The sequence below is a fragment of the Candoia aspera genome, chromosome 6 (assembly GCF_035149785.1).
Source record: "Candoia aspera isolate rCanAsp1 chromosome 6, rCanAsp1.hap2, whole genome shotgun sequence".
NCBI classification, from domain to species: Eukaryota; Metazoa; Chordata; class Lepidosauria; order Squamata; family Boidae; genus Candoia; species Candoia aspera.
Genome location: NC_086158.1, coordinates 94,682,278 through 94,701,205, shown reverse-complemented (window position 1 = coordinate 94,701,205; position 18,928 = coordinate 94,682,278). Strand labels below are relative to the sequence as shown.

General features: G+C 40.7%; 1 protein-coding gene across 2 annotated transcripts in view; it reads left to right on the top strand.

Annotated features, from left to right (window-relative positions):
- RASGEF1A (RasGEF domain family member 1A) overlaps nt 1-18,928 on the top strand; it is a 70,481-nt gene that overhangs the window by 13,893 nt on the left and 37,660 nt on the right. The window contains exon 1 of one of the 2 annotated variants that reach the window (XM_063307712.1): nt 13,492-13,739. The exons of the other annotated variant lie outside the window; for it this stretch is intronic. Coding sequence (XP_063163782.1) covers nt 13,713-13,739 — 27 coding nt within the window. The 5' untranslated portion in view covers nt 13,492-13,712. Of the gene's footprint in view, nt 1-13,491; nt 13,740-18,928 lie in introns of those variants that run through there. 2 annotated transcript variants of the gene reach the window in all.

Genomic DNA, 18,928 nt, shown 5'->3' with positions numbered 1-18,928 from the left:
TTGAGGAAATCTATGAAGGATCTTGGCCATATCAAAAATTAGTATAAAAGTGTATCATTATACTTTTATAGTGCAATTAGAGAGCATGAACAATTACCACCTCCAGTATAGATAGATGCTTCTGACAAACAATCCCATGCAGCAGAAAGCACAAATGGGGAAGAAAGAGGTTTCTTTTTCCTGCCCTCTGTAAATGATACGCTCAATATTCAACAATACAGTAATAGCATCTACCGATGGCCATATTTCAAGATATCACTTAGTGCCTGAAAGATAAGGGTAAAAAGGTGGCTGGTGTCCTGGATTTCGACCAGTGGAACAGTGTATATAATGTGAAAAGGGCTGGAATTGAGAACAGGAAGATGGTTGAGACTGATTGTAGCTGTAAAAAGGATGCATCTGGATAAGATTTCCTTCAGCTTTTTATCTCAGCTCTGCCCCAAGAGTCATCTTCAGTCATTACCCATCTTTTATTTCCATTGCTCTTTATCACTGTGGGCCACACAAAGGAAGGTTTCCTGCAGATGCTAGCAATGAGTACTGGGAAATGTAGGATCATCATTGCTGCATTGGCAATTATGGATTTGGAGATTTTTTTCTATCTATCTATCTATCATCTATCTATCTCTGTCTTCCTCCTTCAGTCATCTGCCATCTCTCATGTTCAAGGAGAAACTATCAGTTGCCTAAATCATAAATACATACATACATACATACAGCTAATTATCTGCTCAGCCATTATTTGCAAACTGGGAATGCTAAAATGATTCTTTGCAGTTTAATGCCCAGAACAAACAGTGTTAAGGTGATTGAGCCAAGTCACTTCAGGCCTTGGAAATCTCATCAGATATATCACACTACTGACCATAATTATCAGTTTGCTACTCTTTCAAACTGATCATTTCCCTGCAATTTCAGTTTTCTTTCAGTTTACCTTGTTGGAGGGTGAGGAATTTTGAACTAAATGCAGAAAGCCAGGCTTCTGATTAAGATACAATAAATTGTTCTCAGACTGCATATATTTCACTTACCAAGAAACAGCTCTGTTTTATTAGCAATTCATTTGAAGCCAGACATATGAACATTTTTAAATCTCAGTTTTAGCAGAAGGTGGAATATGTTGGCGGTTGAGGTGTTTTGTGTGCGTGATGGGAGAGTTTGTGACAGCAGGAATCTAACCTAAGCAATTATTGTAAATATAACAGAAGTTTGTATAACTGTAACAGAGTAGAATTTATTCACAGAAAATACATTATAAGGATAGGCAAAGCCTAGCACCTAACTAACTACATCCTACCAGAAAGAGAGTCCAAGAGGACACACTTTGTGTATGTGTAGCTGGGAAGAAAAGGATCTCAGATCTGCAATCTCCAAGATGAAGAGCCGGTGAAGGAATAGACAAAGAGAGGAGACAAAGTAAAATTTTAACTTTCTATCTACACCCTAGGGGACGTGGTGGCGCTGCGGGTTAAACCGCTGAGCTTGCCAGTCGGAAGGTCGGCGGTTCGAATCCGCATGACGGGGTGAGCTCCCATTGCTAGTCCCAGCTCCTGCCAACCTAGCAGTTCAAAAACATGCAAATGTGAGTAGATTAATAGGTACCGCTTTGGCGGGCAGGTAACAGCGTTCCGTGTAGTCGTGCCGGCCACATGACCATGGAAGTGTCTACGGACAAACGCCGGCTCTTCGGCTTTGAAACGGAGATGAGCACCACCCCCTAGAGTCGGACACAACTGGACTTAATGTCAAGGGAAAACTTTACCTTTACTATCTACACCCTACGGCCCCCTTGTGAGCCCTAAATCATGAAGTGCTGAAGGGACAGGGCCATTGGATCCACACCTACAACAAAACACTGCTAATCAACTTATGAGCAATTGCGATGTGCTATCAGATTTTTGTTGACTGTGTCAAAGTAAGATTTTGCATCTGCTTTAATAATTTGGGAGTTGGGCTGAGCAAGGCTTTGCATACAGTGCCCCAAAACTGCTCTGGAATATGAGCGGTGATGTAGCACCTACAGTACTTAAATACATCTCCACCTGTTTGAGGTATATAGTATTTGCGAGCCTCTTGAAGGCTTTTCCCGAAGCAGGACATGATAGCATACTGAAAGTGATTCTTTGTGGGCAGCCTTCTATTAAGCACAAGCTTACAAGCTAGTAGAACTGTTTGTGAACTTTTCACTGGCACATTTGTTTGCAAGACTGCTGGATTCCCAGAGTTTTCATAGCTCATAAATTCAGGCTGCAAAGTTTCTGGCCCAAAGCCTGGAATAAACGTATAGATAAAGAGAACAGGAGAATAGAGTCAGAAACATCCTCTTACTCTGAGAACGCCAAGACCCATTTGTAACAGGAATATATGTCTGGCTGTTCTTGAAACATCATGAATTTGACCAAATGAGAGGTCAAATAAAAAGCTTGACTTTACAGATGCTGTCAAAAATGTATCCACTTTATAGACAATAACCACATGCAATAGAAGGCAGAGCAGCTTCTTGCCTCAGTAAGAGTTTAAACATAATCAAATTATGTTTCAACCTGCCTGGCTCACTAAACATTCTGGAGGAGGTTTCAGCTCTGAAGGTACCAGAGAAGATCCTCAGAACCACACAGATTTGCTTCTGTCTTTTGAAGTGGGGCCAATGAGTGCTTCATTCACCATGCTGTCAAAGCAAAATGCTGCTTCAAAGCTGTGCACAGCCATAGTTAACACTATGCAGATAACATGCAGCTTAACAGCTCATGTCTATACCAGGAAGGTTATAGAAACTCTGAGCAGGGTCTGGAGACTGTTATGCAATGAATGGGATGAACAATTTGAGACTTAATGTAGATGAGTTAAAAATATTGTGGAGAGAAAAACCAAGGACTTTCATATAGCTGGCCTTGGAAGAGGTTGTATTTTCTAGAAGCAGGATGATGATGGAGGAGGAGGAGAAAGAGAAGGAGGAGGAGGATCCACCAAGTCTAGCTGTATTTAACAAAGATGGTCCTTCTTCAATAATCCATTCATTTGTGCAGTCAAAACTAGACTTCCATGATTTGCTCTATACGATGCTGCCTGTGAAGATTGAAAAAGCAGCTACTGGGGGATAGGAGAAAAAGAAGCTATTGGCCCAAATCATGCTTATTTTAATCTTTGACATTTAAAGCACTAAATGGCATCAGCTTCTTGTCTCAGTAAGAGTTTAAAGAGCCTTCACTTGTCTCGATCTCTCTCCACATAACAGTAACTATTCTCACCTGCCTGCTTTGGAGGGCAGTTGTTGATCAGAGGAGCCAAACCGTTGCCACCACAGCACCCCAGGAATGATTGCAATCCCAGATCTGTCATGCCCTGTTTTTGGAAGCATTTAGGACACTTGAATGTCCTGAAACTGAAAACGGTGTGTTACATTTTACAGATTAGCACTCATTGGTGACATGGAGTACAGCTCCTCTGGAGTGGCTCAATTTGGGTGCCTTTGGGTTTTGAATTCGAATTCAGGCTTGCCTGACCTCTGCACCTCTAGAAGCAGCTAAGAGAAAGTTTAGGTTTATCCTGCTCCTGTTATGAGAATTGCCAGTACCTGCACCACTCCGCAAACACTCATGCCAAGCTTACTTAATCTTTAAAAGCTGCACAGCTTGTAATTCTGCAATGCATTCTGCAGAACTGGGTGCAGAACCAACTTGGAAGGTGATGATAGAGATGGCCAAACCCACAGCAATCATTTTGTAGCCCAGTATATAATTTCAGAAATAAATCCTGTTTTCTTACTCTTACAGTTAGGGTTCATTTGTTATGAATTACAGTGTATGTGAGTTTTAAGCGAGATCCTTGATAATGGTTTCTCTTGAAGAATCCTATCTATTGAGGGCCATGAAAATTTGTTATAGAACACCACCCATTTCCAAACCTTTGTTTCTCAAGATTCCTTGGGGAAGAGAGAATATGAAACCTGTAAATGTTGTCATTGCTTTCACATACCTTCATTTTATATTATTTTGCTCAGCAATACAATTTTATCTTCAAGCCTGAATCAGAATGGCTAAAACTTGAATTTCATCATTATTGAAAATACTAATGGCATCTTATTACCCTAAACCTTAGAAACCCTAACTAATAATAAACTATTACCCTGGAATAGTTTATTAGATTTTTGAAATTTACAATCAATCATATTTGGCTTTTAATTATTTAAATGACAAAGAAGCTAATTGGACTAATGGTTAAAATTTTAAGATTTCTTTTTTTTAAAAAAAAGGAAAATGCATATTTTTCTCTCAAAGTATAAACTAACTTGAATTAGTGATTGTAATTGATACTATCCTAGCTTAACTCCCTGTGATCTTTTACAAACCTACAGAAGCCAGAATTCCCTGGTACAGATTCATTGCCATTTTGGAAATCAACTTTAAATGGACAGAGAAGTTTTGCTCTAAATCTCAAGAGTTACATTCTGGGCAATACATTATTATATATATAATATACAATATAGGCCTCATCTGGTGCAGAGCAGCAGGCAGCAGTATTGCAACCAAAACTCTCCCCACGACCTGAGTTCGATCCCAGCAGAAGCTGGATTCTCGGGTGACCGGCTCAGGTCGACTCAGCCCTCCATCCTTCCGAGGTCAGTGAAATGAGCACCCAGCTTGCTTGCTTGCTGGGGAAGGTGATGACTGGGGAAGGCAATGGCAAACCACCTCGCTCTATAGTCTGCCAAGAAAACTTCACAAAAGCGGCATCCCCCCAAAGGGTCAGACATGACTCGGTGCTTGCACAGGGGACCTTTCACCTTCATCATCACAGTATACAATATACAATATACAATAATAATACAGAAGCAAATTCTGCTGAGATCGGAGGGACATCCTTGCTGGTAAACATATATACAGTAAAGCGTCTGGCTAATATTCATAAGAGTGTAACATTATCACTGTGGATAATTCAGAATCAAATATTAATGACAAGATGAAACTTTAAAATCTACAGACTTACTCTTGAGGATTCAAACTTAACCACTCATAGCTAATTGCTTGTTAACTCTTACCGCACTTTTTCCCTTTCCTTAAGACTCTCATTGCATACTGCTACATCCTTTGGCATATCTCTCCCTTGTCCAAGGTCCTGTTTGCCAGTTAGAAAACAAACCTACTTATGAATGGTCATGGAGCATAGTAAGAGCCCAAACACAAACTAATTTTAAATAGCTTTGTTTATCCCCACACTTGCATCTACAAAGGTCAGATTCCAATAACCCCGCTGATCTCCACATGATCATTTGACCCACCTAAATACTACTAAAAATCTCATTGTGTTTATCTGTTGGTCTGTTTGTACCCTCAAGTTAGCCCAAACAGTGCATTATACAATTTTTGAATCAAGGACCTAAAATCCATTAACTTAAAGAATGCGTAAAAAATCCAGGACCCATAACTCTTGCAGAACTGAAATGTCTATGATATTCAGACCAGTTCGTGTGTCTCATTTCAACGCATGAAACAGGACTTCCTAGCATTTCATTGCATCAGGTTAAAATGCTGACTGAAAGTGATAGACGTTGTCTAAAACATTTGAGGAAGCATTCAGAGGCGTTTGCTGGGGCAAAAACTGACCTTTGTCAGGATGGAAGTTAATCTAGATCCCATGTAAGGCATTCCATTTCTGATAAGCAAACAACGTAATTATTCTGTCAGAGGATAGGTCTTCTCATTGTATTTCCATGCGCTACTTCCAAAACTTCCAATCAAATGTTACAGATTATGTGTGAGTAAAACAAAAGCAAAGGGGATTTTCTACCCCAATTTAGGCATCAAATTATTTTGTTTGCAAAAATACAACGTAAATGTGGGATTGGCTTCCAGTACTGCAGATAATGATCAAGTATAGTAGGTGATGTAAAATTACTGTCATATTAATTTAAAAGGAATGTGTTTGGGGGTTGTTGGTTCTCATTCACTTTCAAAGGGCTTTCTCAAATTTCTTCTGCATGCATGAGCAGGCACAGACAACTTTTCTCCTAGGACCTCTAGTGAAGTGAAGCAGATGCGTTCTTCGTATACAAGTATAGTCAACCAGGGATAGTCCTTAAAGAAGCCAGGCCCAAAACTGCAGAAGATAAAAGCGAGTTCAACCATGCCGATGCACTTAGCAAAGCATCCTTTGCAAATGTTTTGCCCAGTCCTCCTTTTCAAGTCCCACCCTATCTCAATTTCTGCAGGGAGCCCTGACTCTTTTAACAATCAGCATCATCCTACAGGCATGATTCCAGTTCTGGTTGTTGTTGTTTATTCGTTTAGTCACTTCCGACTCTTCGTGACTTCATGGACCAGCCCATGCCAGAGCTTCCTGTCGGTCGTCAACACCCCCAGCTCCCCCTAGGTTGAGTCCGTCACCTCTAGAATATCATCCATCCACCTTGCCCTTGGTCGGCCCCTCTTCCTTTTGCCTTCCACTCTCCCTAGCATCATCATCTTCTCCAGGGTGTCCTGTCTTCTCACTGTGTGGCCAAAGTATTTCAGTTTTGCCTTTAATATCATTCCCTCAAGTGAGCAGTCTGGCTTTATTTCCTGGAGGATGGACTGGTTGGATCTTCTTGCAGTCCAAGGCACTCTCAGAATTTTCCTCCAACACCACAGTTCAAAAGCATCGATCTTCCTTCGCTCAGCCTTCCTTATGGTCCAGCTCTCGCAGCCATATGTTACTACGGGGAACACCATTGCTTTAACAGTGCGGACCTTTGTTGTCAGTTCTGGTTATGGGGCTGGATTCAGAGAGTGCCAGAAACAAGAAACCTATTAATTTTCATTATTAATACAAGTTTGTCCATTTCTGGGAGGCAGCATCCCAATTTCCACCCAAAGTTTTTTTTTACTTCTTAGCATATACCATGAACGGCTTCCAAACCCATTCTTGAATGATGAAGATCATCAAATACCTCTTGAAGACTACTCCTGTTGAAAGTAATGGCAAACAAGCTTCCTTGAAAGGTAACTGGGTTTCTATTACCATTGCATCACTTTCCTCCACAAGAGAATGCCCATGGGCATTTCAGAGTGAGTCAGAATACCTTGTAGATCAAGGGGTTTTCTTGGAAGACCAATGTGAGAAGGTCCTTGTAGATAGGAAACTTTAACCTGATGACACTGCACTTAGCTTTACAACAATTTATGGACTGTAGCTTGTCTGAGGCCTTGCTGGATCACACTTGCAAGCACCTGATGCTGAAGTTTTGCTGCAGGTTAGGTGAGACCAATTCAGATGCCAATATAGTATCTGCTATGTTGAAATTTGCTCAGTGTTTTCACTTTGTGCTTCTGTACCACACCCAAGGAACCAGACTTGAGGCGATACTAGTGACCAAACTCATAAAAATATGCTGATTAAAACATTTCAAGAATGCTCTATTTATGGACATGTTTCATTGTTATGTAAGCAAGACATTCAATTCCATACATAACAATATCCTTAACTGATTGTCCACAGGCACCCAAGAGAAGATGGCAGATGACCCATGTATCGTGATGTCATGATGCAAATGATGTGACTTACATACTTACATCAGAAGTTGTGATGCAAGTATTAAGTTGTGTCCTTGGCATGAGGCAGTCATGAAACACATGTCATCATTTCAACGTCACTGCACTTTGCTACAGAAGCTTTATGTGCTTGTAATGGTATGTGGGAATGACCTTGGGAGATGGGGAAGAGATGCAGCCAGGGGAATGGTCAGTTAAGGGACAGCTTAGCCTGCAGAAGGAATGTAGATGTGCAACATCTCAGGAGGGACCCTCCCTAGTTTCTTGGGCTGTAAAGGTGAAAGGGGAGAAATGTACTTTCAGACTTGCAAGATTCTCTTAACATAACCTTACAATAAAGTAGAATTAGTTCATCTGAGCATGCTTTCTGTCTGGACTACCTCATAAGGCTGACAGTGTTCCTTTAAGTTTTTAACTATCATTATTCCTACAGTGATTAAAAGATGAAAATACATATTTGAGTGTGTAACACATGTCTGAATGAAACCTCCCTCTCAAAATACATACATACATAAAGGTAAAGGTTCCCGTTTAGTCATGTCCGACATTATGGGGCGGTGCTCATCTCTGTTTCATGGCCGAAGAGCCAGCATTGTCCAAAGACACTTCCGCGGTCACATGGCCAGCATGGCAGTCACGGAACGCTGTTACTTTCCCGCCAAAGCGGTACATATTTGTCCACTCACATTTGCATGCTTTCTAATTGCTAGGTTGGCATGAGCTGGGGTGAGTGCAGGAGCTCATTCCATCATGCGTCGCTCGGGTCTCGAACCGCTGAATTTGCAATCTTCCAGTCGACAAGCCTGGTGTCTTAACCACTGAGCCACCACGCCCCCCCACATACATACATACATACATACATTCTCTCTCTCTCTCAAAAGACAGGTATTTAAATGCATCTCTCAAAATACATCTTTGAAGGTAGATTTCCAGTCTCCAAATCAATTCCTGTTTTGTCTTGCTAAGAACTGTGTTGCACCTTTCACAGCAATGCAACACCCAATAAACAGGAAAGCTTCTATCCAAGGATTAGCCTGAGCTTCAGTTCCAGGCACGCATCATATTCTATAAAGGCAGACATTACAAAACAAGTCTAAAAATTGTCCTATGAATTTAATAAAAGAATGTAAATGGCATATGTCAGAGTTATTTCCTTTATAATTAAGGAAGTTGTCTAGGTTAGAAGAATGTAAATTGATGCTGTTGTAATTACTTGTTACTCTTTTATAGGAATCAGGCATGCAATTTATCCAAATACCTTTAAGTAAATTGCATGCAGCACACTGTAATTCAGCCTCCAATTTATATTTGACTTCCAGCAATTATCTTAGTTCATCTTCTCCTACTTTACTAAAAAAAAAATTAAAAAAAATTGTAGAACAGAAATAAGAACACTTGCAAAATTTGCATATCTGGTTTTATTTGTTTTGTTTAGCTTGCCAAAATAACTACTATTAGTTGCACAGGGTGTATATCTATCTATCATGCATTGTATATATAGGGTTGTGTGTGTAGGGTGCATTTGTGTGCACCTATGTAAGCATTTGTGGCAGTATGGATGAATGGGATCTATTAAATGTGGATTTGTACCACAATTTCTATGCTTGCTTATTTCAGAAATATTCCCCTGTTTACTCAGTAGAACTTACTCATCAAAAAGTGCCTATAGAGCTGTGCAGATTGCACATTACAAATAAATGGACTTTGTTTTGAGAAAACAAGCACAAAATCTTTTACAACCCAGAAGAAGAGTCTCAAATTCAGACTTAATGCTAGCCAGTAATTAGCTTGTTTGTTTCTAACTTTGCATGCTATTCAAAACCAAGAAACTTGGTTTACCAACTACAGGTGGGTTCATATAGTCCACAAAGCTGAAACAAAGCATATGAGAAACATGTTTAAAAAGTTGTCTCAAAAAGAAGCAGAACAATGAGATGTGTGCCTAACAACTTGGCATGATGTGTAATCACAGCCAATCATGGCTTATTCAACAATACATAGGCCAGCGTTAAATGGGAACCCAGCCATAACTGCCAAGTACTTTTAGCTGTTGTTAAAATACCTATGATTGGCATTTAACAGTATAAATACTATTGCATATTAAATGGCTAATGTATTAGTCATACATTGTCAAACTAAACAGAGAATAGTTTGGAAAGGAATGCACCATAACACTAAGCAACTGAAGGTGTATTAACTAAAGAGAAAAAAAAATGGCACGCAACCAAGACAACAGAAAATTAACTCACTAGACTAGTTCTTCCTGCCTACCAGCAACACCCTGTTCTTGCCATGTCCTTAACAACCTCCTTGTTTGGACAGTTCAGGGCACAGAGCAAATTAAGAGAACTATCAAATTCTTCTCAAAGACGCCTCATCTTTAAACAAAAACAAAAACAGTTGGTCATCTGATCACAATGGTTGTATTGAAAGTAGCTTTCTTTGAACCCAGCTCTGTCCCTTGAGGGGTGCATCCCTGTAGCTTTTTTTTACTATAGTAAGGAAATAGACTGCCATCATATTTTTCCTGATCGTTTTTTTTTTTAATTCTCCAGGCTGATCTCCCAGCTTGGGACTTCTAGTGGTCTGCTATCCAAGCAGTAACTAAATCAAATACTATTTAGATTTTTGAGATCAGCCAAGAAAAGGTAGGTTTTCTTGAATGTATCCAGATGACTTAGGATCAAATCAAAGTCTCAGGTCAAGGTAACATAGAGAACTGGGCCAAAGTGCCAACCAAACTATGCTTAGATATCTGTTGCCACTACAAGTGTGCTTAAAACATATTAACTGGCATAACCAGTCCACAATCCAATCAGCTCATGCCATCTTGTTGGGGCTTTTTTTTTAAAAAAATGTTATTTTATGGTAAGCCATCCAGAGTCGAGAGAGTTGAGCAGCTTTATCAATTGAATTAAATTGAATTAAACAAATCAATAAGTAACCTCTCCCAAATAACAAGGACCCTGACCCAAATCATCCTCATCTTTTTCTTCTTTATCTCATAGAGCTTCTTGCCTATGCCATGTCATTTTTTTCATTTCATTATGGGACCATTTAAGCTGAATGGCTCAGTTGTGAATTGGATCAGAAATACTCCAGTTTAATCTCTAGCTTTTTCCAGGGACAGCTAAGAAAAATATCCAGGGAGCCATGATACCAACCAGTATTACTAGTATTAATAATGGCCTCAAATAATCCCCGGAAGTTTCCCATGCCTGGTGTCTATCGTGCCTTGTATCTACAGCTTCACAAGAAGGCAGGTGGACAGAAGAACCACATGGAGAAAGCCCAGGTGTGGAAAGGACAGTCGGGCCAACTGATTTCATGCAGCGAGCCAAGGACATAGAAGTCCTTGTGAAGAAAACATCTTTTGGGCTCATTCCCCAACTTGCTTGAAAAACCTGCTTCTTATCAACCCACAAAGTTAAGAAAAGCCACATTATTGGTGGACTGAAAACCCTGACCTTTATACAGCCAGAGGAAAGCACAACAGGCAATTGTGTACTTATCCAACCAGGAACATTCAAGATGAAAAGTTAATCATAACTGGGTCTTTCTTTTCAAGGTTTCTTTAGAACAAGCCTATGTAGCAGTAAGTCCTTCTTTACTTTATGCCAATGAGTCATGGCTACTTATCAAAGTTATACAAAGCACCCCAAGAATTCAGCAGTGGACACCACTAAAAGTCATCTCATTACACTCAAATATGCAGGTTTTTACAAGCAAAATTCACTAACAGAGTGAATTTCACCAAGGCACAGAAAACAATTGACAATTTTGACCTAAGGTTAAATCACAGTGCAGCTAAATGGTGATTACCAAGTCCACTCCAAATACCTTCTAGTGGTATTTCGCACCTGTCATATTTCAAATCCACAAGTTGTCTTACAGGTCTGTTGTAGATGTTTTGGGCACACCTGAGTCACCCACTAAAGTTCCCATCTTGTGGTACATTTTTCTGGGTGTAAGTGCATGGAACTCAGCCCTGATTTCTGAATAAACCCACGGAGCTGGATTTCAGCCCCTTAAAATTAGTGGGGTGGGGCTTAAGCAGGAATAATTTCAGGGGTTTCAGGTGACCCAAGGAATGGGGAAGTTTGGATGAACTTTGCCTCCTTTTAAAAGGGGTTCTGCAAAAGGTGGTTTTGTCCCATCACTAAAGAACATGGGAGGGATGGAATATGGAATGCTAGGGATGAGGAAGAAGGCCAGGAGTTTTGGAGGGTCTTTTTATGTTCAGTGCTTACATTATCTTTTCCTTTTCCTGTATTTCAGCATGATCCATAATCTGCATGACTTAGAGTACACCTACAGTTTTTAAAGTTTTCTCCTTGGCTGAAAAGTTTAACTGGCTCATGCTGTTGGTTGGGAGACCACCAGAAAATCCTAGGGATGTAGGCTTGATGGGGAAGTTGATAAACATCCCAAGAAGAGGCAGAGCCAACCCACGTCTGATTGGTTGCCCAGAAAACATGGACGTTGGGCAAAATACCGGATGGTATATAGCTAAAGGGAAGCACAATAAAATACTTCATCTTTTGCTCATTCATTCGTCCCCGGGAGAATTCTGTCAACATCCTAGCATCTTTTCTAGCATGAAGCATATAGGCATAGCAAGGGAAAAGAATGACCACACCCAGCCCAACAGCCTTTAATATGCAGGGGGGCAAAAAAGAGAGGACTGCAAGCTAAGATCATTGCATTTAACTGATTTCTGGACAATGAGTACACAGACGTATGTCTGCATCTCTGTGTGCACACACACGCAGGCAAACATATATATTCATCATTTTTGTTCAGTTCTTCTGTATATTAATGCCATCTGTTTTTTACATCTTCTTTCTCCAACTCTTCTTTGCTTTCTTTTTCTGCATTAATATTTGCATTAAAAGTTACAATTGATTCCTTTCCTTTTATTAAATGCATTTCTTGTCCCTCCCATTTCACCCTAATTCTCAATTTCTTAGCCAGGCTCATTGACCCATAACTCCTTGTCTCTATCTCCCCCAACTCCATCCCCCCCCCCCAACTTTGGTACTCAACATTGACTGGGGAAATATTCCTCCATCTCTCTTGCTTTTTGCTTCCTACCCTTCTTCAAGTATTTGCAATATATCCGCAGCATTTTGCCACCATTGGCTTTTTGTATTTCTGGATGTTGTTGTTGACTTCGTCTTTAATGATGTCACAAATTTCAGGTCAGGCAATATTTATCAAATCTAATTTGCAAGAGCTGTTGTCAGAATATTGCTGAGATTACACCTGTTGATCTGTTTGTTTTCTTTAGCTTAAGCTGTAAGTTTACAAGGAATTTGTGATCTGAGCCACAGGGTTGTTTGTTGTTGTTGATGTTGTTGACTTAATAGAAGTTCCCCATCTTATACTTAGAAGCCAAGGAACCCACTGCAGGATGAAGATTATGGACCATAATCTCCCACACTGGTCCAGATGTTTTTAAGCTTCCCAGCCTGGGGCTGAGACCCAACAAGTGGCCCAAAGTCACCAGTTATCTTCCATACCTAGGAAGTCTAGAACTTGGGACTCCCCATTCCTACTCCAGGATCTGAGCCACTACGCCACACTAACATGGCAAAGCCTGATTACTGTGGCTTCTTTAAATTGTGGACAACTTGGGCAGAAGCTCGCCTGCTTTCTGCTTATGAAACTACTTATTGCAGTGTGTATAAGAGCGAGGGAGCCACCCACATGATGGCTTTTATGATCTCTGTCTTTAAGAAGCTTTGCAAGACTATCTTCCAAGTTCCTCTGCATATGTAACTTCCAGGCAGCTGGGTTATTTTTCCTTGACACCGTGTCCTCGGGTTTCTGAGCAAGCAAAAACTCAAGGAGAGGCGCAGAACAGGATTGCAGGGCATCCCAACTTGTTTCTGGCCAAAAAGGAGAGCTGGGGATGAGTTTTTCTTTTCCTAGGCTGGCACAAAAGACAGATGGGGTCAACCAGCACTCCTTTTGAATCCGACAAGCCTCCGCTCAGCCAACAGCGTGCTGAGCTAGCTGCTGACGTCAGAGCCAGTCTGGAAATGGGATGCTTGCAAGCTTTGTTATTTTAGATCTGAGCTGGCGGGAAGAGTTGCTGGACGGAGAGAGCTCCTCTCTCATTTCTTTCCTCTCAGGCTGAAACTACGATGCCCAGCTAACAGGGTTACCCATGCCAGAAAACTTATGTACATACTACAGAAAACAATGAGGGTAAGAAAGACTTCTTTTTCTTCCAAATCCTGCCTTTATTGCTCTTTCATATAAAGACTTCCTTCCTCTTCACTCCCTTTCCAAAGGCGAGCCAGTAACATTTTAAACTCTGCTAGTCTGGAGGAAAGGTGAATGAAAAAAAAAACCTGGATTATCTCATCCACTATGGGCAAGTGGTTAGAAGTCATTTGTGTGGACATGGCTAGCCGTTCTGGCTGCAAAGGGGAAAATAGTAACTCAGATACTAAGGTTGACGTTCTCTTTCTTTTGTCGGATTCCGTCAAGCGAAGGTTTCATTCCTGCTTCAAACTGCCCCTTCTGGTTTGGCTTAGTGTTTGGCTGCGGTTGTGTAAATAAACATAATAACAGGAGCTTTTTCAGTACTTCAGAGGCAGTGAAAACACTCCTTTGAACAGTTTTATTTAGAAATAGGATAGCTGCAGCTGCGTTCTGTTCCTCTCTTGACAGGAAGACAGACATAACAAGTGCAGGGACTTTTAGCCTCAATAAGGGAAGGTGTACAAACATTTTTGAAGCAGCCTGGTTCAAACATTCTTAACATGCCAGAAGTCTTTTACGCAAACGCTGCCTAACTTTTCATTGGATGCAGCATTTGGGTGCATTTTGCTCTGCTTCCTGAAACATAACTTGCATGCAACTGCACACGGACGTTGTCCTTTTATGCACTTCTCCAACCGTCACAGCTTAGTTCTGTGAAGCTGGAGAGGGAAGACAGCATAATGGTCCTATATTGTATTGCATGGCCAATTAAAAGGAGCCAAATAGTCCAACTCTTCTCAACTGTTCTGTCTAGGGTTGCCCCTCCCAAACGTTTGGCACAATTGCAAGCTCCTTGGGGCAAGGAGGTGTTTGTTCATGAACCCAGACATAGAAAAATGAAAAATGTAACTCCATTTCCCTATAACTTTGAAGCTGCCGACTCCATGCCCATGGCTCAAAATAAGTTCAATGTTTCAAAGCAACTGCAATATTCAAATAAATATTATCTGCATTGCCAGACCCAACTAATCAGAAATTGTCCCTGTGGTTTGTCTTACACTGAAAATGGAGAGGTTTGATGATCAGCTAGACTCCTGCCAGCTGATCAGAATATGCTTAAAACAAACCACAGATGGCTGTTTCCTAGTCACAGGGGCACAAATTGGCACATTGGCTGGTAAACCGCACTTACGGTTTGTCACGCATGCTGAGCAATGTGTGCCCAGTTTCATTTCAGGGGACATTGTAAAAGAGGCTGGGACAGTTCGCAGAGATTAAACAATGGATGCCAGTTAAACAGACTTTTCTTCTGGGTGGTACAAGAAGAGATTCTCTGTGGAGGGAAGATGACAAAAGTTGAATCCATGTAGGAAGCAGACTAATCTTGCTCGACCCAGGTTGCTGATCAGAATCCTTACCCCTTCACACATAATATGGACAGCATTAAGAATGCCAACAATCTTTAACAAAGGCACTAGGATGTTTACAGGTAATCTTCTAGTGTGTAGTTTTAGGAATATCTGGGTTTCTATTATTTTTGAAGAAAGCAACAAAAAAGCACCAATGACAGGATGAGAATTATGCAGGTGTTGTTCTTAATAGACTAGAGGCTTATGTACGTACAGGGTAGCAGTATGGGATGTTGCCTTTTTCCACCTGTGCATTTGTTACTTACATGTTGGCTAAATGTATCTTCAGGAGCTCATGGCTCCTACAATTTTATCCACAACCACAGCCCTACAAAGTAGGCTGGGCTGAAAAAGAGTGCCTGGCCCAGAGTCACTCAATGGCTGAAGGTGGTTTTGGTCTAAATCCAATGTCCTACCACCACTCTGTCTCTCACTCCTTTTGAAAAAAGCTTGGTTGACTTGTTGTTCAGCTCTACCTGCATGGGTGGGATTCTGCTTTCAGAATATTCTCATGATCCTTCTTGGATATAAGTTTTACCCTTAGCAGGTGGCAGGACCTGGCTGGTTTTATCTGGGCTCATAAGCCCTACCAATACTTGGATGAGTGGCCAACCAAGGAGTCCCAGGTCTTTAAGCTGGGCTGGGAATTTTTTTAAAAAAAATCTAGTAGTAGGCCACTATTATCTTATGGCCAAGAAAATGGCATGGGTGCATCCATGAAGACACTTGAATTTCTGTGTGGGTTAAGAGTATCTTTAGAGTACCAGCTGGAGGAGGCCCATGATCTATCTTGCATTCTGTTTTCAACAATAGCCAGCTAGGTAATTCTGCATCTGGGAAACTTAATGGCTATGAAAGGAATATCCTTCCTGTGTGGTCTTTCTGACATCAGCTTCTTCTGTATACTGTTGCATTGAGCTGTCAGAGCTGCAGGCTGCTTACAGACCCATCTTTGTCAGTGAATGATGCTGGTCAGTTGGTAGTCAAAATGTTGCTACTGGCAAACAAGAGGAAAGCATCAGCAAGCTCAAAGCATAACCAAGGTTTGTAGAAGTACAAATATATCAAGGGAGGGGAGTCAACTAAAAAAATTCTCCCCCCAGTCAAGCAAAAGCCTATTCCAATTTGTCTGGAGCATGCTGACAGGGCCCAGAAGGTCAAGTATCACTTGGGAAATGGAATGGAAAACTTTATATAAGAGTGGAAAGGAATATTATAAGGAAGGGCATGCATGGCTGACTGACACTGGGAACTGTGCATTGTCCACCTTCGCATTGTTATATGAAGACGTCCTTCCTTTCATCAGGCCTAATCTTCCCACTCAGTTTCAACTGAGTGTTATCCCTACTGGAATGGGGATAGGGGGAAAATAAGATTTTCCTCCATCCCAAACATCTATAATTTGGGCATGCATCTAGATTAACAGGCTGTATACCTTAGCAGCCCATCAAAAATCCCAGCCATATACTGTACCTTAAGAGGACAAAGCAAACTCCCAAATAACTCACACACTAAGCAAAGTCAAGCCGTCTTCTGGCCCGTTCCCAGTTGTCAAACCATCATGTGTTCCCCAAACGATGCCTTGTGACTAACTTTATGAAATGCCGCTGAAAATTACCACAGAAGCACTTTGGCATATAATCACCCCGTCTCATTCCTCAATTAGATTTTATTTAGCTGCTGTACATTCTGTCTTCAAATTCCAGTTCTCGTGAATCACTCCCAAATATTTAAATGGCAAACATTGGACTGAACTGCGGGAAGGATGCTCCTGTTTACTATTAGGGACATTTCTTGTCCTAATTTGTAAATAGCCACACAGGATCTGTTGGACAAGATGTACAAGATCTATTTTTTAACTTTTTGAGGCATATATGCATGCATGCATGTGTGTGCGTGTGTGTGTACATATACATATACATATATATAGTCTCTAAGCATCAGGGCTGAGAGTTGAGTGAACAGAGACGAATTCCTGAATAGCTGGATAAATATTAAGCATGATTTTGTAAGAAGTGCCTTAAAGTGCCTGGGGATTGTTGTTATAGACCACTCCTCCCACACTTGGACTGTTTTAGATGTTTCATCGTTTGGATTTTTTATTCTTTATTTTTTATTTATATTTATAGTATTTTTACTGTATTTTATTTTTTGTATTATTGTGATGGTTTTAATCGCTTGTTGTAAATTGCCCAGAGGCCTCTGATGGGAGGAGATGGGCGGGGATAAATTAGATAAATAAAATAATAAAGGGAAGACAGCTTGGAACGCTGCTTTACGCAGCAAAGCATCACAGCACATGTTGTATTTCTGTCTTCATTCCACATTTTATTTGTTGTTATATTTCTCCTTTGAATTCTTTCCTCCTTCTCCCTAAGTGAATACAGACTGCAAAGAAAGAACTCCTGGAGTTTGAGACTCTTAACTTCTACGTCTCTCAGACTTTGATGCCCAACCAACTGCCAATAGTACCTCTTGAGTTAAGCCCCTTTAGAGAGAAAGCAAGAATTATTTTTCCCTTAATAGATAACCTTGAGTTACCTGGCTCAATATTTTAAAACTGGCAAGAAAAATCCATAAATTCTTGTCAGTTTGCTTTCAAGGTGAAGTTGATTTTTCATTATCTACTTTGTTTAAATTCACCTGAAAGGGTTGCAGGAAATTGTAGGTGCCACCTTACACAGTCTGCTGCCATCACAGAATACGTGAACTGTCATATCCCACAGACGTAAAAGAAATTAAAGCCATCTCTGAGCTGAGTTTAACTCCTAGTGATTTACTGTATATGGACACCTCCATTCTGTTTTCTTGACATTGTATGAAAATGTTTTGGCACTCTTTTCTTCTGGGATGCTGTGCTGACGTCCCAGTTTAACCTACAGCTTGGATTTCCAAGACGGTCCCCCACTGAAATGCTCACCAGGGCCAGCCCTATTTAGTGTTCTTGATTGGTGACTCCCAGCTAGATGCTGCCTTCTATCTGGAGAGGGGCAAAATATGCATGGCAAAATGTTTAATAACAGCCTGTAGAAGTTGCAGCTCCAAGAAATGTAAATCCTAACATGTAGAAGAAGCAGGTTTAGGAAATGATGGATTCAGACAAAGAAGTGATTGGGTATCAAAGAAACGGGGGCTTGGGAGGGAAACGAAGAGTATCAAAAGTACTAGTTCTAATAGATAACAGAATGCCTCTAAGAATATTAATGTTCTTGGGAGAAGGTGAAGCTTTTTGTTTTTATCATGATGAGATACGGGTTCTTTGAAAGAGTGATTGGTGGATCTTAAGAAATTAAACCCAGGTAGGTAGCAGCACTTAGCCCATCCATCTTGGCCGATCTTGAAATGCTAAGCTGGATCAGACTTGGTTAATACTTAGACCGACAGGATATTCCAGGGCTGTGGACTAGACTGGGAAGTTGAGAAAGCTTTCCAGAAGAAGACAATGTCAAACCACTTCTGTTGGTGGCTCAGGTGACTACAGGGACATATCTGACATTATCAGAAATAGAGCTTGATAAAAGGATTCTTTACTTATATGAGTAACTGAAAGTCAGTGATCTAGAGAGCTAAGGAGAGCAAATCCAGAGGAAGAGAGGGACAGAATGAGTCTAACATTAGGCAACTGAAAGTCAACATTCACCTCTTTAGCTGTGGGGCTCAACTATTCAAGTTCTGAGAACTAATTTGCAGGAGATTCCAGTTGCTGGCAATAATAAACCTCTCAGAAATAATAATGTAAATATCAAACAGTAAAGCATTCATGGAGAATGGAAGAATTGT